Source organism: Dasypus novemcinctus, chromosome 15 (genome assembly GCF_030445035.2).
Source record: "Dasypus novemcinctus isolate mDasNov1 chromosome 15, mDasNov1.1.hap2, whole genome shotgun sequence".
In the NCBI taxonomy this organism is placed as follows: Eukaryota; Metazoa; Chordata; class Mammalia; order Cingulata; family Dasypodidae; genus Dasypus; species Dasypus novemcinctus.
Genome location: NC_080687.1, coordinates 34,351,508 through 34,370,135, shown reverse-complemented (window position 1 = coordinate 34,370,135; position 18,628 = coordinate 34,351,508). Strand labels below are relative to the sequence as shown.

Genomic DNA, 18,628 nt, shown 5'->3' with positions numbered 1-18,628 from the left:
CCCAGTGGATGTGTTTTTGTATTGTTTTGTTTCTTTGTGGAAAAATTAATCCATCTAGAAATCATTATTCTGTTGATATGACAAGCTTTTCTATTCAAAGTACTAGTTGTAAGCACACACTGTCTATCTTGCATTCTTTATTTTCTTTATAGTGAAGATGCATATTGTTTTTTTGTTTTATTTTTAAAGATTTATTTATTTTCCCTCTTCCCCTCTCCCACCCTGCTTTTTTTGCTGTCTATGTCCATTTGCTGTGTGATCTTCTGTATCTATTTCTCTTGTCTTCTCTTCTCATTTTCCTTCCTCTGGAATTCACCAGGATCTGATCCTGGGGACCTCTAATGTTGAGAGAGGTTCCCTGTCAGCTGCACCACCTCAGTCCCTTGTTTCTGCTGCTTCACTTTGACTCTCCGCTTCATCTCTCTTTTGCTGCATCATTATCTTGCTGCATGACGTCCTTGTGCGGGCACTGCTCACCATGCAGGCATTTGCTTGCTGTGTAGGCACACTTTCTCTTCTCTTTTTTTCACCAAGAGGCCCCAGGGATCAAACCCAGGTCCTCCCATGTGGTAGGTAGAAGCCCTATCACTTGAGCCACATCCGCTTCCCTGCATGTTGTTTTTAAACCTATATACCTTAGGTACTATTTATATTATCTAAGGTTTCTAATGTAATCAACAATAATAAAAAAAAAAGTTTTTTAAAACTAAATCATCCAAATCTGACTGTACTGACATCATACTTGGTTTATTCAACATCCCTGAAGGTTAGCAAGAGATAAATTTGGCCTAGACTGGTCTTTTCCTGTATTCGTTGCTTTAAAAAGAACAGTGAGTGAAAGCCATCTTTTACTTTTATAATTTTTAATCCATCATTAAAAGTAGAATTTGCTTTATGATCTAAAGAAATACCATCTAAGTCTTTATATTAGGAACAAAAGTGAGCCTTTCAGGAAAAATAAGAAGCAGACCTTAATCTGCATTGGCCCTTTGATGTATTCCTAGATTTTAAAAAGCTTCCTGCAGTCTCAAGCCACACTGACACAGACCCCAGTAATATGTCCAGCACTGGCACTGTCCTTTTCTCCTCTCAGCAAATACAAAGCAAAAGACACTTTCAATGAGAGGGCCAGGATTTTACCATAGCATCTTTTACATTTTACCACATGTGTCAGCCTGTTGGGAGTTTCACTTCTCATTACTCCTTTCTCAGGCAAAGACTCTTAAGTTAATGATTAAAGAATACATGATATCACTCCTTTGCTCTTCTTTTGAACAGTTCTTTAAGATGAGAGCTTCTAGGATATACTTTAATAATGGAGAATTAGAAAAATGCTAGATGGACCAGGCATATTAGTCTATAGGAAATGTAGTAGATAAATTTTGCTTTTAAATTTAAAGAATGAAGTTCTATTGTTTGAATTCTTTTTAGTCACTCTGTTCCATCATTCATTATAAACCAGTTTCCTTTCGAAAACAGCAGCTTCTTGATGAACACATTTTCTAATGTTGGGGTATGGTAGGTGATGGGCTTACTATGTGTGTTTTTCATGCTTTTACAATGGACATTATGGTTATTAATGGGCACTATTGCCAGAAGTAGTGCTTTGTGCCAACTAGTTTCATAGGTGGAGGAAAACAATCCAGGTTTCATTTTCACAAATGGAAAAACAAAACCTAAGAGGAAAAGGAAGCAATTCATTAACAGTGGGACACCGTGCAGGGTAGGATAACCTGCCTTCAAAGATTTTTGTTTCTAGCACTGTAATATAATGTTTAATAAATAGTTTACTTCAAAGGCTTCACTACAAGAAAATATGCAGCTTTCCTGCTATTCTTGTCCACTGGTTCAGTATTACTATAAGTAGCTCATATCCTGTCCTCTGTGGTCTCAGGTGGTCATTTGTGTTTATGATCCTGAAGCTGCAACTGTAAGAACTTTGTCCCTATTTTAAGTCATTAGCAAATACACAGGGAACTGCCGGAATTGACTGAGGTTCTCATGAAGCCTTTGACATTATGACCCATCTTTAGGAAAGGACTTAGATGCTGTAAGCAGTTTGCATGGGGATTATGTCCTCCAAAAATAGAAAACCCAATTTACTAAGGAAGGAATTGAAAAACTCATCAAAACACACCTAAAGTTTTTGATGTATTGTGACTGCTTTTGTACTCCTATTCTAAAAGTTTAAACAATGTGTTTGATATCTTGAAGATAAACTTCTGACTGAAGTTACAAAAGAGAGCATCAGAGAAGATGTTTGAATTTTTCTTTTTCTGCCTGTAGATATATTTTGCACATGTAGAATTTGAGAGCCCACTCATTAATAGTAGTTTCTTCCAGATATTACCAAATAGCAAATAAACAGGTATCATATGGAACTCAGAAAGAAACCATTGTTTTTTCACTGTAAATCCTTCCCTAGTGGTATGTTGGGTTTGGGGAGAGTCTGGCCATATCCATTTTGAGGAGGCTAAACGTCAGTAAGAAATAAAGGTTGGAGACAACTTCTTGCTGACTTCCCCTCTTCCTTCTTCTTCCTCCTCCTTTGTCCTTCCCTCCCCTCACTCTTCCCTACTCTCTGAAATCAGTTTAAAATGAAGGGGGATGTATTGATTGAATGTCCAGCAATCTAAGCAAAGGGGGAAGGGTTAAAGGGGAGGAAATAAAATGAGTGGGTATATAGAAGGGAGAAACAGTTCCACCCCCACCCCATCCCCCATTGCTTTAATAATAGTAGAAAGAGTTTATGGATTAGACACGTTTTTCTGTATTAACCACTTTTGTTCTTTAAAGCATTGAATGGTGGAGCCATCTCTTTCCCTCCCATCCTTTGCCTCCTTGAGTATTTTCCTAGAATAAATTCACTGTGGCACTTCTAGTAGTGAGATATGGTTCTCTATATACTTCTAATTATAGATTCTAGACTCATATTGAACTTGAACACAGAAAGCACAACCACATTATAACAGCCATTTATAAATCAGTTAAGATGTATGTCATGTAGTTCTAGAATTTAGATATTATGTGAGTTATTTCCTTCAGAAGAATCAATCCACATCAATATCCAGTATGTATTTAGTTTCTCTAAAAGAATTATACTCCTCTTGGAAATGGCAATCCCAACTCAAGGAAATGTGTCTTAAGAAATTGTTCCAGTTAGGTTCTTTTGCCTGTAAGAGATTCATTCAAGTTTCCTAAACTTACTATGAGCATAAAAGACCCATTGGGAGAGTTAAGGTGAAGCACAGCGGAAACCAGGAACTGAGGTGGCACAATTGACAGGGAACCTCTCTCTCCATCAGAGGTCTCCAGGATCAAATCCAGGTGAATCCTAGAGGAGAGAAAATGAGAAGAGAAGACAACACAGACAGCAAAAATAGCAGGGTGGGAGGAGTGGAAGGGGGAGAAATAAATAAATCTTTTAAAAAATAAATAAAAATTAAAAGGCCCATTGTCCAAACTCTAGGGAATCATTAACTGGTGGTTTTCTGGATGCAAGGTGGCTCAGGACATAGTACTGTAACTGTGAGAGCTAACTGTGCTGAGCACTCATTAGGTATGAAGCACTTTAGATTATCTTCTCATTTAATCCTCCCTTGAGGTAAGTACCGCCACTAGTCCATTTTTGAGATGACGAACTTGAGACTTAGGGTAAGTAATTTTCCCAGAGTCACATAGCTAGTACCAGAAACAGAGCTAAGCCCAGAGCTCTCTGCTGCCAAAGCTTCATCAACAGCAGTTCCTGGGTCTTCTTCACTAGAACACTACCATTAACATGACATAGCTCCTCTGCAGGAATCTGCCTCTTTCCACCTGTGGCTTTCATTTCCTATACAGCCTGCCACTTCCACGTGTAACTCAGGATTGCACATGGCCTATTGAGGGCTAGCCTAGTCTTTGTCAGCCATTTCCTAAATCATGTTTTGCCTGAAAAACTGACTCATTCTCTGTCATTCCTGAGAGAAGGAATCTAACTGGCCCATCTCATCTAATCTCACCTAGATGTGTAATGAATTGCTGGACAATCTGAGGTTTGCTGTCCTTTAGTTCACTCAGCCAATCACCAGGGATAGGGACTTATGTGAATATTATATGTTGCCACTATTGCCACAATAGGAAAAGTGTTATGACCGAAGTCAGTGATAGAGATATATGTCAGTGATATTCATCACAGTATTGTTTGTATTAGGAAAATAATTAGTACCTGAATATCCAGCAACATTGGTTTGATTAAAGAAATTATTGCTGGGAAGCAGACTTGGCCCAGTGGATAGGGCATCCGCCTACCACATGGGAGGGCCGTGGTTCGATCGCAGGTCTCCTTGACCCGTGTGCAGCTGACCTATGTGCGGTGCTGATGCGTGCAGGGAGTGCTGTGCCACTTGGGTGTCCCCCGCGTAGGTGAGCCCCATGCACAAGGAGTGCGCCCCATAAGAAGAGCTGCCCAGCACAAAAGAAAGTGCAGCCTGCCCAGGGGTGGCGCTGCACACATGGAGAGCTGACACAACAAGATGACACAACAAAAAGAAACACAGATTCCCAGTGCTGCTGATAAGGATGAAAGTGGTCACAGAAGAACACACAGTGAGTGGACACAGAGAGCAGACAACTGGGGGAAAGGGGAGAGAAATAAATAAAAAATAAATCTTAAAAAAAGTAAGAAAGAAAGAAATTATTGCATTTTATATGGTAGAAGATTAATATGGAGCCATTAACTTTTTTGTTAGGTCAGTATTAACATAGAAAGATGCAATAGGAACTACATCCTAACGTGAAAAAATTAAGTTAAAATGACATGTATAGAATCCTGTTTTATTTAACACAAACATAAAAGGTTGAACCTAGGAATATTAATAGTTGTCAATCTTGGGTGGAATTCAGGGAATTTATTTTCTTTATGCTTTTCTGTTGACATTTCATTTTTTATAATGAACATATATCACTTATATATTCAACAACGTATTTGAAAAATATATTAACATACAGGAGTTGTACTAATTAAAAGTAGCTAAAGTGGGAAGTGGATATGGCTCAAGCAATTAAGGCAAGCTGGCCTATGGCAAGCTGGCCCATATGGAGTACTGGCCTGTGCAGATTGCTGCCCCATGCAGGAGTGCTGGCCCTCGTGGAGAGCTGGCGTAGCAAGATGACACAACAAAAAGAGACACAGAGGAGAGATACTAAGAGATGCAGCAAATCAGGGAGCTGAGGTGATGCAAGAGAATGATGGACACTCTCCCACTCCAGGTCCCAGGATCAGTTCCCAGAGCCACTTAATGAAAATACAAGCAGACACAGAAGAACACACCATGAATGGACACAGAGTGCAGACAATGGAGGGAGGGGGGAGAAATAAGTAAATGTTTAAAATCTTTTTTAAAAAAAAGTAATTAATTTTTTTTTAAATAGCTAAAGTAAAAATATTGATTATTGAGGAGAAAAACAATGAAAGACAGATTTTAGCAGTATTATTCATAGCTACAAATAAAATAATTACTTCTACCTGTATACCACAAGGAACAAATTAAGGGTATGAGTGTGTAAACAATAAAGCAGTGTTATTACTAAGTATCTGAAAAGAGAAAAACATTTATTTAATAGAGTAACATGCCAGACTTTTGGTATGAGAAAGTATATTTACTATGAAGTTTTTACCTGGAATTGCTGGAAAAAATCTCCTGAATCACTGAATAACCTTAAAGCCTATCATCACTTTAAGGTAATTGACTTTTTTGTTTTTTTTAAAGATTTATTTTATTTCTTTCTTGCCTCCTCCCCTGCCTTGTTTGCGCTCCCTGTCTGCTCATCTTCTCTTTAGGAGGCACCAGGAACTGAACCCGGAACCTCCTAAGTAGGAAAGAGGCACTTAGTTGCTTGAGCCACCTCCACTCCCTTGAGCTACCTCCACTCCCTGCTCTACTAGGTCTCTCATTGTTTCCTCTTTGTTGCATCATCTTGTGTCAGCTCACTGTGTCAGCCCATTGTACCAGTCAACTTGCTGTCTTGCTCGTCTTCTCTAGAAGGCACTGGAAACCAAACCCAGGACTTCCCATGTGGTAGGCAGGTGCCCAAATGCTTGAGCCACATCTGCTTGCCAGTAATTGACTCTTTTTTTTTTAATATGTATTTCCTCCCCTCCCCTATTATTGTTTGCGCTCCCTGCCTGCTCTCTGTGTCCATTCACTATGTGTTCTTCCATATGTGCTTTTTTTTTTCCCTTGTCTTTCTCTTTAGAGGCACCAGGAACCAATCCCGGGACCTCTGGTGTGGGAGAGAGGCACTCAATTGCTTCAGCCACTTCATCTCCCTGGTCTGTTGCATCTCTCACTGTCTCTCCTCTGCATCTCCCTTTGCTGCATCATCTTGCTGCACCAACTCTCTGCAGTACGGGCCAACACCTCTCCATGGTGTGGGCCAGGTTGCCTTTACCAGGAGGCCCTGAGAATCGAACCCAGGGCTTCCCAAGTGGTAGACAGGAGTCTAATTTCTTGAGCCACATCTGTTTCCCGTAATTGACTCTTAATACACACAGAATTCTAGGAATTCCAGTTAGCTAGTTTGTGTGTATGTGTAGGTATATAGGACAGTTTTTGCCAAGCAGTGTTAATAAGGGTTTTTCAAAAAAGATGTTTATATTTAAGTAAATTTTGGAAGTGCTGGGTTAAGTTAAACTATGTTTTCTTGTTATTGTTTTACTTCAGGCCTTCACAATATCTTTGCCAAACTAATGGCCATTTTGAATCCCTAAAAGGGAATTTGGAATGTAGCATTTTGCTAACTTATTTTGACCACTAAATCTTTTTTCTTTGAATACCTTTTAACATTTCCCAGAACTAATTTCATGAAATAGTATAGGAAGTGCTGCCTTGGGACCTTTTAAATTAGGATTTGGAAGGAAGCAGGATGGCAGAGAGGAATTAAAAAAAAAAGAATTAACAGCTAAAATTCAGATAACCTGGAAACATGGAAAAAGACCTCCCCTCTCAAAAAAAAACAAATTATAGTCTTATATAATCTTATAGAAGTACAATAGCAAATACTGAAAATGATCCTGTTCCAACTAGAATAAGTTAAATTATGTTCTCTATATTATACTTCTAGAAGTAGGAATTATATAATACATTTTAGAAAGGTGACCCCCCCCCAAATTTTTTAAAATATATAGGTATTTTTTGATAATATTGGTTTACTAATATTTCTATAGTTTTTTTTTGTTAATGCTTTTAAGTAATATATCTCTCTTGAGGTTTTGAAAAATATTGCAAACACTATCCCTTGGAAATTCACAGTGTACATTAACACTTTGAAGTTTTTGAAAAGTGCCATAGTAAAAAACCCATTTAACAATTTTTCCCAAATCTATTTTACCGTGGCCCATCCCCTTAATACACTTTATTTTTTTCACATTATTAACATTTCCTAAAAGTAGTGTTCCTTGGAATACCATTGGGAAACACTGTTCTAGATCAGGGATCAGCAGCAAACTACAACCTACAGCCTGTTTTTGTAAATAATAAAGTTTTATTGGAACAGAGCTATAGTCACTTGATCATGTATTGTTAATGGCTGCTTTCCCACTACTATGGCAGAATTGAGTAGTTACAACACAGTATGACCTCAAAGCCTAAAATATTTTAACATCTGGCTCTTTATAGAAAAAATTTGCCTACCCCTGCCCTTGATGATCATTTGTAAGCAACTGTAGATAATTTTACCCTTTTCTTTGTAGCACTAATATGTGAAATGAAATGCCATTAAATATGTAATTGCATTGTGTGTATATATATATGTATTCTAAAATATCCTAAAATGTCAAATATTTCAGATAACATTGTTAACTAAAAATGGATAGAGGGAAGTGCATGTGGCTTAAGCAGTTGGGCACCCACCAACCACAAAGGAGGCCACAGGTTGGGTTCCTAGTGCCTTCTAAACAAGACAAGTAAGACAGTGAGCTGATGAGACATGCTGACAAGATGGGCTGGCATGGCAAGCTGATGCAACAAGATGATACAATGAGGAAACACAATGAGAGACACAATAAACAGGAAGTGGAAGTGACTCAAGCAATTAGGCACCTCACTCCCACATGGGAGTTCCCAGGTACAGTTCCCAGTGCCTCATAAAAAGAAGATGAGCAGACACAAAGAATAGACAGCAAGCACAAACAATGGAGAGTTGGGGTGGGGGATAAATAAAATCTTAAAAAAAAAAAAAAAGTGGGTAGAAAGGCCAGCCAAACTATTCATTATTTTCATTATGTCAAAAATAAAATGCACTGGACAATTAAGATCATTTTATTCAGGGAGAATTAATAAACATCTCAAAGAAAAGGAAGGCATTATTGGGTTTTATGGAGGCAGATAAACTAGGGAGAAACAGACTAGACTTATGGAAGTATATTAGTGAGAGTTCTCCAGAAATACAGAACAGGAGATAGATATATAAATATTAAGATATTTATTATAGGTATTGACTCACCCAGCACTGGGGATTGGCAAGTCTGAATTCTGTAGGGCAGGTGGCAAGTTGACAACTCTGATGACTTCCCAGCTGCCTGAAGTTGAGAGAGGATTCTTTCTGACTGATGAAATCCTTGGTTATCTCTTTAAGGCCTCCAGCTGTTGAATGAGGAGATCCCTCTCATTGCTGAAGGCAAGTCCTTTGTTGATTGTAGATGTAACTCAGCCATAGATGCAATCAACTGACTAATGATTTAAGCCCACAAAATACCTTCACAATAACCATCAGGTTTTCTTATTTGAACAAACAACAATATTGTCTACAATATAACCTAGCCAAGTTGACACATGAGCTTAACCATCACAGGGAGTCATGAGGAAGAATGGATAGTGAGCCTTGTGGGTTATTCTTTGTGGTTAGCTGTTTCCCTGAACACAAAAGGAGGAGAGGGGATTTAATGTTATTGAACACCTACCTATATGTGGTTTTGTCATTAAGATGTGATTGTTCTTTTTTTTTTTTTTAAGATTTATTTATTTCTCCCTATCCCCTTACTGTCTGTACCTGCTGTGTCTGTTCATTGTGTGATCATCCTCCCTTTTTAGGAGGCACCTGGAAAAGAACCAGGACCTCCCATGTGGCAGGCAGGAGCCCAGTCACTTGAGCCACATCCCCTTCCCTGATTGTTTTCTGCGATTGTATCCATGGCTACCTCTTTCTGTATTCTCGCTTGTATTGCTTCTCTTTCCTATATTATAGTCAACAAAGTTTTTAATGATGGGTCATTGCTCATTGAAATACGGGTGGTAATATAGAAGCCTGCTATGCTTTGAGAGCAAATATATACACCCCTTTTTTTAAAAAGGAAAGTGATATATAACGGAATAATATAACTGAGTTGGCTGTATTTCATTTCGTCATTGATATATTACTATATTCTATGAAATCTATTTCTCTCTATAAAATATTCATAATAAGAATGCTTGCCAGGGGAGTGGGTGTAGCTCAGTGATTGAATGCCTGCTTCCCATACAAGTTCTTGGGTTCAAGCGCTGGTACCTCCTTAAAAAAAAAAAAAGAATACTTACTATAAGCCTGATTTATTTTCTGAATTGTAAGATAACAGCATAGATCCCACTCAAGACATCAAGACAGAAAAAGATTCTGTTTGGCACGATGGGAAAGTTTTGGGACTGGATGGTGGTGCTGATGAACAACATTGTGAATGTAATTAACACCATTGAATTGTCTGCGTGGAAGTGTTTAAAATGGGCAGTGTTATGTTGTATAAATGCTACCATAATGAAAACTTAAAAAAAAAAAAAGTAAGATCATCACACTTGGTGGTATTGTGTGTGCATGTGCATGTGTGTACCTTGTCTTCATTTCATTTTGTAGCTTAATTTGAATGAACTAATACCACATGACTACTCTGTTATTTCCATTTCTGCCTGTAAAAAAGCAGATGGTTATTCACAACAGCAAGAAGTGAACCCAAACTTTGTTCTTATGCCTGTAGTCACAGGCAAAAATGTAAAGGTTAATTTACCAACAAAAAAAGGAAAGAAAGTACTGACTCACTGCAAACAGCTGCAAAATGTTGCCCTTGGGATAGAGGTTAACTCAATTGTGAAATAATGGCCGAAGCTCACACTCTTAATAACTTTTTTTTTTTTTTAGCCCTCCAGAAAGCTCCTTCATTTATTGTGAGATGCTTGGCAGAAGGTGCTGCAGTTTAGTGGCTGGCTCAGCGGGAGGGCCTGGATTGAAAGCTCTCTAGTTGTACAAACTCATTTGCATTTGTAACACGTTTATTTTAAATCTCTTCTAAATGTAAATATTTTGGACTCTTTTCCTTCTATTTTTAAAAATAAAAATATTTTCGTGAATATGAGCCTAAATAAAGGAGAAGTGAGTGGTTTCTGAGCCTCCTGAAAGATAAAATGGAAACATTAGATGACGGTAATAGTGTTGTGTAATTATAACACATAAAGAACCTGAGCAAAGGTCAGCTGGAGGTCCCGTTGCAGAAGTTTTGTTGGAATGCAGGAGACTTACTTAGAAAAGGTTCATTTACTTGGGGAGTAGGTGATTTGATATGTCTCATACAAAAAGCAGCAGTTTCCTATTCCTCAGCCGCTCAGACTGCCATTTTTCTAAGCTGCAAAAGACAGTGAAAAAGCAGGAGAGTTTTTGCTATGTCATGCGGTTTGAGTACACATACTAATTGGCCCCAGGGCCAGTCCCACTCCAACTTCTAACCACAGACCTGGGACTTTTCTGGAGTTCTTAGAACTTCAGAGGCCTATTGGATAGACATAGGGATGCCTACCTTGCTGCAGTATTAGGCCAGTGCCTGAGCAGAGGCGTTCCATTAGAAGAGTCAGTTTATGAGTCTTCGGTATTTCCCATACACCCATCTCTAGCATGAGCCTCTCCAGAAGCCTTTCTGAGTACATCTGTGTCATACATATATCAAGAAGGGAACCCACCCACTCTAACCTTGAGAAACCCGTCCAATCCTTTCATAACCCCAGCGTGACTTGAGAAATCCCTCTTTAGGTCCAGGTCTGGATAATATAGAACCAAACAAAGTGAAGACAGAAGTATAGGTCGTTCATGCATTTGCAAATTCCAGCCTTCCTGGCATGTGAGTGTTGCTTGAATATAGCAAAATGTTAACATTCTGCCATCTTTGACAAAGACTGATTTCATTTCCATCCACTTGCTTGTCTGCTTTCTCCTTCTTATAGTTTAAAATTGGAGTCAGATCTGTGTAATTCAAACATAGTGAGCAATGGCATCTAAGAAAGAAAACGTAAAAATTTCTTTACTCTTAAGCCAGTTTTTGAGTGGAGTAGTAGATAATATGGTATATTGCCTAACTCTCTAGCATCCTGTTGTCTTCACAGAATGTTATTTCTTCCAGGCTTCGTTTACCATTAACTTTACCTATCTGTATTACAGATAGGTAAAGATGACAAGGTAAGCAGTCTTAACTTTAGATTTGAAATTCCTTGAACACATTGTAAATACTTCTAGCCTTATCTACTAATTGAACCCTTTGGTTAACTGGCTTCTTATTATCCCTTTATAGCCTTGTTTTTTCCTACCTCTATACCTTAACCTATACTAGGCTACTCCTAGAAAGCTTACTGTTTACTCTGTGTTTATTCAGAATTTTTCACTCCCAAGGCCCCTCAAGTCCTACCTCCTCTGTAAATTCTCCTCTGACTACCTTAGGCCCTCCCTCTGAAATTCTATAGGGTTTAATTTTCAAAACACAGACTGAAAGAAATTTGCTGTTAGAAGGGACCTTAGAGCATTGGTTCCCAACTGGAAGTACTTTGCTCACTTGGGGACATTCGACCATGTCTGGGGACATTTTTTATTGTCACAACTGGGAGGGGGTAATGCTACTGGCATCTAATGGATAGAGGCTAGAGATGCTGGTAAATGTCCTACAATGCACAAGACAAATGCCGTAACAAAGAATTATCTGACCTTTATGCCGCTGTTGAGAAACATTAAGAAACCTATTCTTAATGTCGCAGATGAATAACCCTACCTTAGAGGTTTCTAGATTGAGCCTAGATAATATAAGAATCTCCAGCAACATCTCTGACAGATTTCCTTGCCTATGCTTGAATAATGTGTCTAGCAATGAAAAGCTCACTACTTCACAAGGCCTCCGATTCTACTTTGAAGAGCTCAGCAAGAAATTGTTTCCTTATGTTGCATTAAAATCTGCCTTCCTGAAGTGACTTCTGTGGCAGGGCCATAAATTGATCCCTTTTTTCCCCACATTCCCACATCTAGACTCTCTTCAGAGGTTTGTAAAGAGCTACCAGTCCTTATCATTCCTGGCAATTCTCACATCTCTCCATAGGCTCCACTTTACACCTGGTTCCACAATTTATTTCTACATGTGCATGTTCCCTAAATATAACAGTGAACTTCCTGATGGCAGAGACAAAGTCTTATTTTTCTTTGTTTTTTAGCACCTTTAGCTAGCACCGTTAATCTTTTCATAGGAAATAGCAACTCTCTAAAATGACGAGTGCTGTAAATTGCTAGGAGTGAGCATCAATAGACTAAAATTTTAATCCCAGTACTACATGTAGTCCCTTACATTTTTTTTAAAAGATTTATTTTATTTATTTCTCTCTCCTTCCCCCCTGTTGTCTGCTCTCTGTGTCCATTCACTGTGTGTTCTTCTGCATCCGCTTGCATTATCTGGCAACATTGGAAAACAGTGGAAACACTGGAAAATCTCTTTTTCGTTGCACCATTTTGCTGCATCAGCTCTCCGTGTGTGCAGCGCCACTCCTGGTCAGGCTGTGCTTTTTTCATGCAGGATGGCTCTCTGTGCAGGACACACTCCTTGTGCGTGGGGCACCCCTACGCAGGGGCATCCCTGCATGGCACAGCACCCCTGCGTGGCACGGCACTCCTTGCGTGCATCAGTGCTGAGCATGGACCAGCTCACCACACGGGTCGGGAGGCCCTGGGGATCAAACCCTGGACCCTCTATATGGTAGATGAACGCTCTGTTAGTTGAGCCATTTCCACTTACCCCTTACATTTTTGTTATAGTTATTTGTAGGATGATTGCCTTTAAGGCAGAAATGGTATTCTTCAGCCTGTAAAGCCTGTGAGAAAGATTTATTTTTAAAGCTAATAGGCATCACAGCATTATTTGGAGTGTCCTTGCTTCTTGTTTATAACTATGCAATAAAGCAATACCTTATACTGCTCTGCTATCCAGTTTGTTGGGTTAATTTTGGAAATAGTGTCAGTGACCTGGAGTCATGTCAAATTCCAATTAGCATTCTGTGTAACTACTGATATTACTTTAATTACTGCAGATTTTCTCATCTACCCAGTACATTGCACATATGTTTTTAGTTCCATAGCTTATTATTCTTATCCAAAATGGAAACTTTCTTTAGGTTTTTGTACTTTAAAATTTCTTATTTTAAAAATAATCTGTACTTACAGAGAAGTTACAAAAAATGATAATGTCCATATACCATATATTTTCACCCAAATCCCCTAACTGCTGACATTTTATCATATTTGCTTTCTCCTTCCCTCTCTCACTCCCCTCCTTCCTTTTCTCCATCTGCACATCTCTCTCTCCCTCTGCCCCCCATATTATATACAAAATTGTTTTTTTCTAACAACACTTCAGTAAATTGCTAAAAATGCCAGTTTACCCCTAAATACTTCAGTGTGTGTTTCCTAAAAACAACCACATTCCCTTATATAACTATAGTACAAATATAATTATCAAAATCAGGAAATGACATTGACTTAATACCATTGCCTAATCTATAGACCTTTCCAATTTTGCCAGTTTTCCTACTAATATCTTTTATAGCAAAAGAAAAAAAAATGTTTTCTGGTTCAGGATCATTGCATTTATTTTTCATGTTGTTTTTATCCCTTTTAGTCTCTAATAGTGTCCCAGTCTTTTTTGTCTTTCATGATTTTTATGTATTGAATTGTGTCTCCCCAAAAGACATATTTAAGTCATAATTCCTGGTTCCGTGAATGTGAAGTTATTTATAAATAGGACCATTGAAGATATTACTGGTTAAGATAAGACCAAACTGGTTTAGGGTGGGCCCTAAAGCAGTATGACTGGTATCTTTAATGAGCAGAGAAAAGTTGGAAATATTGAATGAGAATGAGACAACGAGAAAGCCATGGGGTGGAAGTGTAGAGATTGAATGCCTGGTCACCCACTAGAAGCCAAGGGAAAAGCTTTGAACCCATTCTCCCCTTCTAGAGGAAGGATGGCCCTACCAAAACATTGATTTCAAGACTTCTAGCCTCCAGAACTGTGACAGAATAAGTTTCTGTTGTTTAAACCAGCTCATCTTGGTTCTTTGTTACAGTAGCCCCAGCAAAGTAAATACAGTAGCCCCAGCAAAGTAAAACAATGATCTTGACATTTTTGAATGTTTATTTTGTCAAATGTCCCTCCGTTTGGATTTGTCTAGTATTTCTACATAGTCATATTAATTTAAGCATTTTTGGCAGGAATACTGCAGAAGTGATATTGTGTCCCCATGTGTATATACCAATACTCACTTTGTCCCATTACCTGTGATGTTAACTGATTACATGGTTAAGGTTTCTCCACTATAAAGTTACTATTTCCTTTTTAACTTTGGTAAGGAAAATAGACACTTAAGCAGATAATTTCAATATAATATGCTAAGTGCTAAAGCAGACGGGTAGCAAAGCTACAATGGGAACCAGTAAATGGCTTGTCACCCAACCTGGGAATTCAGGGACAGCTTCCTGGGTTGATGTCCCTTTAACTGTGACTTAAGGAATGATTATGAGTCAGCCAAGCAAAGGAAAATTGGGAGGATATTCTAGGATATGATATCATGAACATAGCCATGAAGTCATGAACCTGCCTAGTGTTGTTTGAGAAACTACAATTGGTTGGTAACTTGAGTTCTAGGGCAGAGATCTCATGGGTTCCCAGAATGGAAATCTGAGCATACCATTCCCACTGGAAGCTAGGCACAGGCTGTTCTCTCAGTCTTTTGGGAACCTTGGGTCTCTTGGGTCTCTGACTTCTATTGCTCTCTGTTCCCTGATTAAAACAGAGCCAAAAATAGCAGAGACACAGGACATGATGGGAAAGATCCCAGTATTTGATAGTCATGGAAATTATATCATCAGGATCCTGCACAATTTATTTTACTGCACCAGAAATTGAGTTCCTTTTCATAGAATATAAAAATCATCTATGCAGTAAATTATGTCACTTCTTTTTCTCTCATTTTTTGAGTTAAAAATTAATGAGAAGTGGATGTGGCTCAAGTAATAGAGCCTCCGCCTACCATATGGGAGGACCTGGGTTCGATCCCTGGGTCCTCCTGGTGAAAAAGAAGAGAAAGCATGCCCACGTGGCAATCTAGTGCCCATGTGAGTACCCGCATGGTGAGCCAGTGCCCCACGCAAGTGAGTCATACAGCATAATGATGACGCATCAAATGATGATGCATCAAATGAGAGACAAGGGGAGAGTCAAAGTCTGTTCCTGCAGCAGAAACCAGGAACTGTGGCACAATTGACAGGGAACCTCTCCCCATCAGATGTCTCCAGGATCAAATCCCGGTGAATCCTAGAGGAGAGAAAATGAGAAGACAGCACAAATACAGGGTGGGAGGAGAGGAAGGAGGGAAAATAAATAAATATTTTTAAAAAGAAAAAAATTGATAAAGGGGGGTGGATATAGCTCAGTGGTTGAGCTCACCCTTCCTATGATGAGGTCCCAGACTCAAGCCCCAGTACCTCCTAAAAAAAAAAAAAAAAAAAAGCAAAAATAATTTTAATAAAATTGAAAATATAAACAAATTACCAATAAAACTAAATTCCTGAATTTAGCTTTGAAGCACATATCTGAGAAAGCCACTATTGTTTAGCTTGAATGAAAAGTTAAAATTATGGAATGCTCAAGCAGGGTACCCTGTCTATCCTCTTTGACACCCAGCCAACTTACAATTTTTATTTTAGTGGCAACAAGTGCTGACTTCCCAAGGCATGTGGTAACAAATACACACAGCTGCCAGGGCTTTTCCAGGCTTTGTCAAGAAAGTGCTGAATTCTCTAGGAATCTTGAAATTAAATTCCTGCCATAGCATTGCCTTTGTTCTTATGTCCGGCCATCTTTCACAAGATGAACATTATTGATATAGTCAGTAAGAAAAGGATTATGAACCTTTGTTTAAATTGCAGTGATGTCTCAGGCAAATGTAAGTTTTCAGAAAATTCTGAGACTATAAATTTTTCCCTAAGAGATATAGCCATATTAGGGGGCTCTCTTTAATTATAGCCCATAGAAGCACTTTATTCAGCACTGGAACTTTAATAATTGTCTTTTACCTCTTCTTGCTAGGATGGAGATATGCTTAGCTTGACCAAAAAGATTGCAAATTTTTTTTCATCCACAAATATTGACTGTCTTCTCTGTCCCAGGTACTATAATCCTTACCTTCATGAATGTTGTTATAGTCCAATGGTGAAAACATACCAAAAAAGGAAGGAAGGAAAGGAGGAAGGGAGGGGAAGGGGAAGGAGAAGGGGAAGAAGAAGATGAAAAGGATGAAAGGAAGGGGTAAAGCCATAAATCATTTGGCAACATCCATATTCATTACTATAAAGGGCCTTAAAATGAAAGCTTTGCAACATTAAAATGGCCTAACAGCTTCTTTTTTAATGGCGGTAAAAATCACATAACATAAAATTAACTTAATTATTTTAAAGTGTACAGTTCAGTGCTATTTAGTAAATTTAGTGTTGTGCAACAGTCACTGCTGTCTAGCTCAAGGATATTTGATCATCCCAAAAGGAAACCCCATTCCCCTTAAGCAGTCACTCCTCATTCTCCCTTTACCCCAGCTCCTGACAGCCTCTAGTCCATCTTCTTTTTCTTTGATTTACCTATTCTGAATGTTTCACATAAATCAAATCCTATAATATCTGACCTTTTGTGTCTGGCTCATTTCACTTAGCATAATGTTTTTGTGTGGCATGTCTCAATACTTCATTTCTTTTTATGACTGAATAGTATTCCATTGTCAATTTTATTCTTTAACTGTGTTTAAAAATTAACTCCTCCCTATTGAACTGTCTCCAGAGTGGTATTTCCTGGGGTAGAATTAGTTTAAAGATTAAGCTCTATTGGATCAGCATACTTGTTTATATAGAGAAAAATTCCGTATTTGTATTCCCCCATACCTTGTCAAAACCTCTTTATCAGCAAATGACTTTATTAAACTCTGTGGTTTGAGAATTTGGCAATTCCAACAGATGAGACTTCTTTCAGCATTGTTGGCAAAATTATTGTCATTTCAGACTATTGTAGAAAACCATGAGTTGTGGTGACAAGTGGCGCCTTTTCATCAGAGCTGCAAAATTACAGGTGTGCAGTTATGCATAAACACCAAGATTTTGCTTTCATTGCTTGGCATAGAACTGTTTCACCAGTTCTAAAATATCAACAGCTTTTGCAGTTTCCAAAAGACACTTAAAAATAAGATTGCTTTTTTGTCCACATCACCATTCATGTAAATAATGAAAACTAGTAGCTTATTGCCCTGAAAGATAGTCATAATTCCATCTAGGTATTTGGCAAGGAGAAATGTTTTAATTACCCATTTCCCTCTGATATGTTATTAATGAAGTATTTGTATATTTGTAATTCTGATGTTGATGACTCTTAATGTTTAACAGAGAAACCTTCTCTTTTCTTTTTTTTCCCTTCTGGCCCAGGCATCACTCTTTCTAGGACTAGTGGCTTCATCAATTTCTTTCCAGTCTGCATCGACTTCTTTTTTTTTTTTTAAGACTTATTTTTTATTTATTTCTCTCCCCTTCCCTCCATGCTCCCACTCCCCGCCCCAGTTGTCTGTTCTCTGTGTCTATTTGCTGCATGTTCTTTGTCTGCTTCTGTTGTTGTCAGTGGCACGGGAATCTGTGCTTCTTTTTGTTGTGTCATCTTGTGGTGTCAGCTCTCCGTGTGTGCGGCACCATTCCTGGGCAGGCTGCAGTTTCTTTCGTGCTGGGCGGCTCTCCTTACGGAGTGCTTGGGCCAGCTCCACACGGGTCAAGGAGGCCCGGGGTTTGAACCACGGACCTCCCATGTGGTAGATGGATGCCGTATCTACTGGGCCTAGTCCGCTTTCCCTGCATTGACTTCTTTTATTTGGCAGGGTTATAAGCAAACGTATTTGAGACCTTAACATAGACTTTTATGCTGGAATGAGTAATGTTTTAATAAAGTTAGAGCCTTTTGCAAAATATGTCTTCTCATGATCAAGAGCCACACTATCCAGTGTGTTTCCAGGATAGAATGATTTATGTTGCATCCACACTTCCATTGCATTTTGCCACTAAGAAGCACATTTGTCCCATCATGTCTAGTGACAAAAATAAAATCCTAGCCTATGTAAACTTCATCATACATCTTGATGTAAACAAATTTTAAATATATTTGACATGAAGAAAACTTTTTCTTTTACAAGAGACAGTTATCTAAACATCAGAGAAGAAGCAGAGAAATACTATGTGTTTTATACTCAAAGGTTGTCTAAAGCTTTTCTGGAGGTGCTAGGATTTTATTGTCCCCAGGTTA

At 38.5% G+C, this 18,628-nt stretch overlaps 1 protein-coding gene across 5 annotated transcripts in view; it reads left to right on the top strand.

The window, feature by feature from the left end:
- Positions 1–18,628, top strand: part of PCCA (propionyl-CoA carboxylase subunit alpha) — a 537,919-nt gene that overhangs the window by 488,793 nt on the left and 30,498 nt on the right. The window contains exon 22 of one of the 5 annotated variants that reach the window (XM_012525122.4): positions 10,147–15,861. The exons of the other annotated variants lie outside the window; for them this stretch is intronic. Within the exon in view, the coding sequence (XP_012380576.1) occupies positions 10,147–10,176 (30 nt within the window). The 3' untranslated portion in view covers positions 10,177–15,861. Of the gene's footprint in view, positions 1–10,146; positions 15,862–18,628 lie in introns of those variants that run through there. 5 annotated transcript variants of the gene reach the window in all.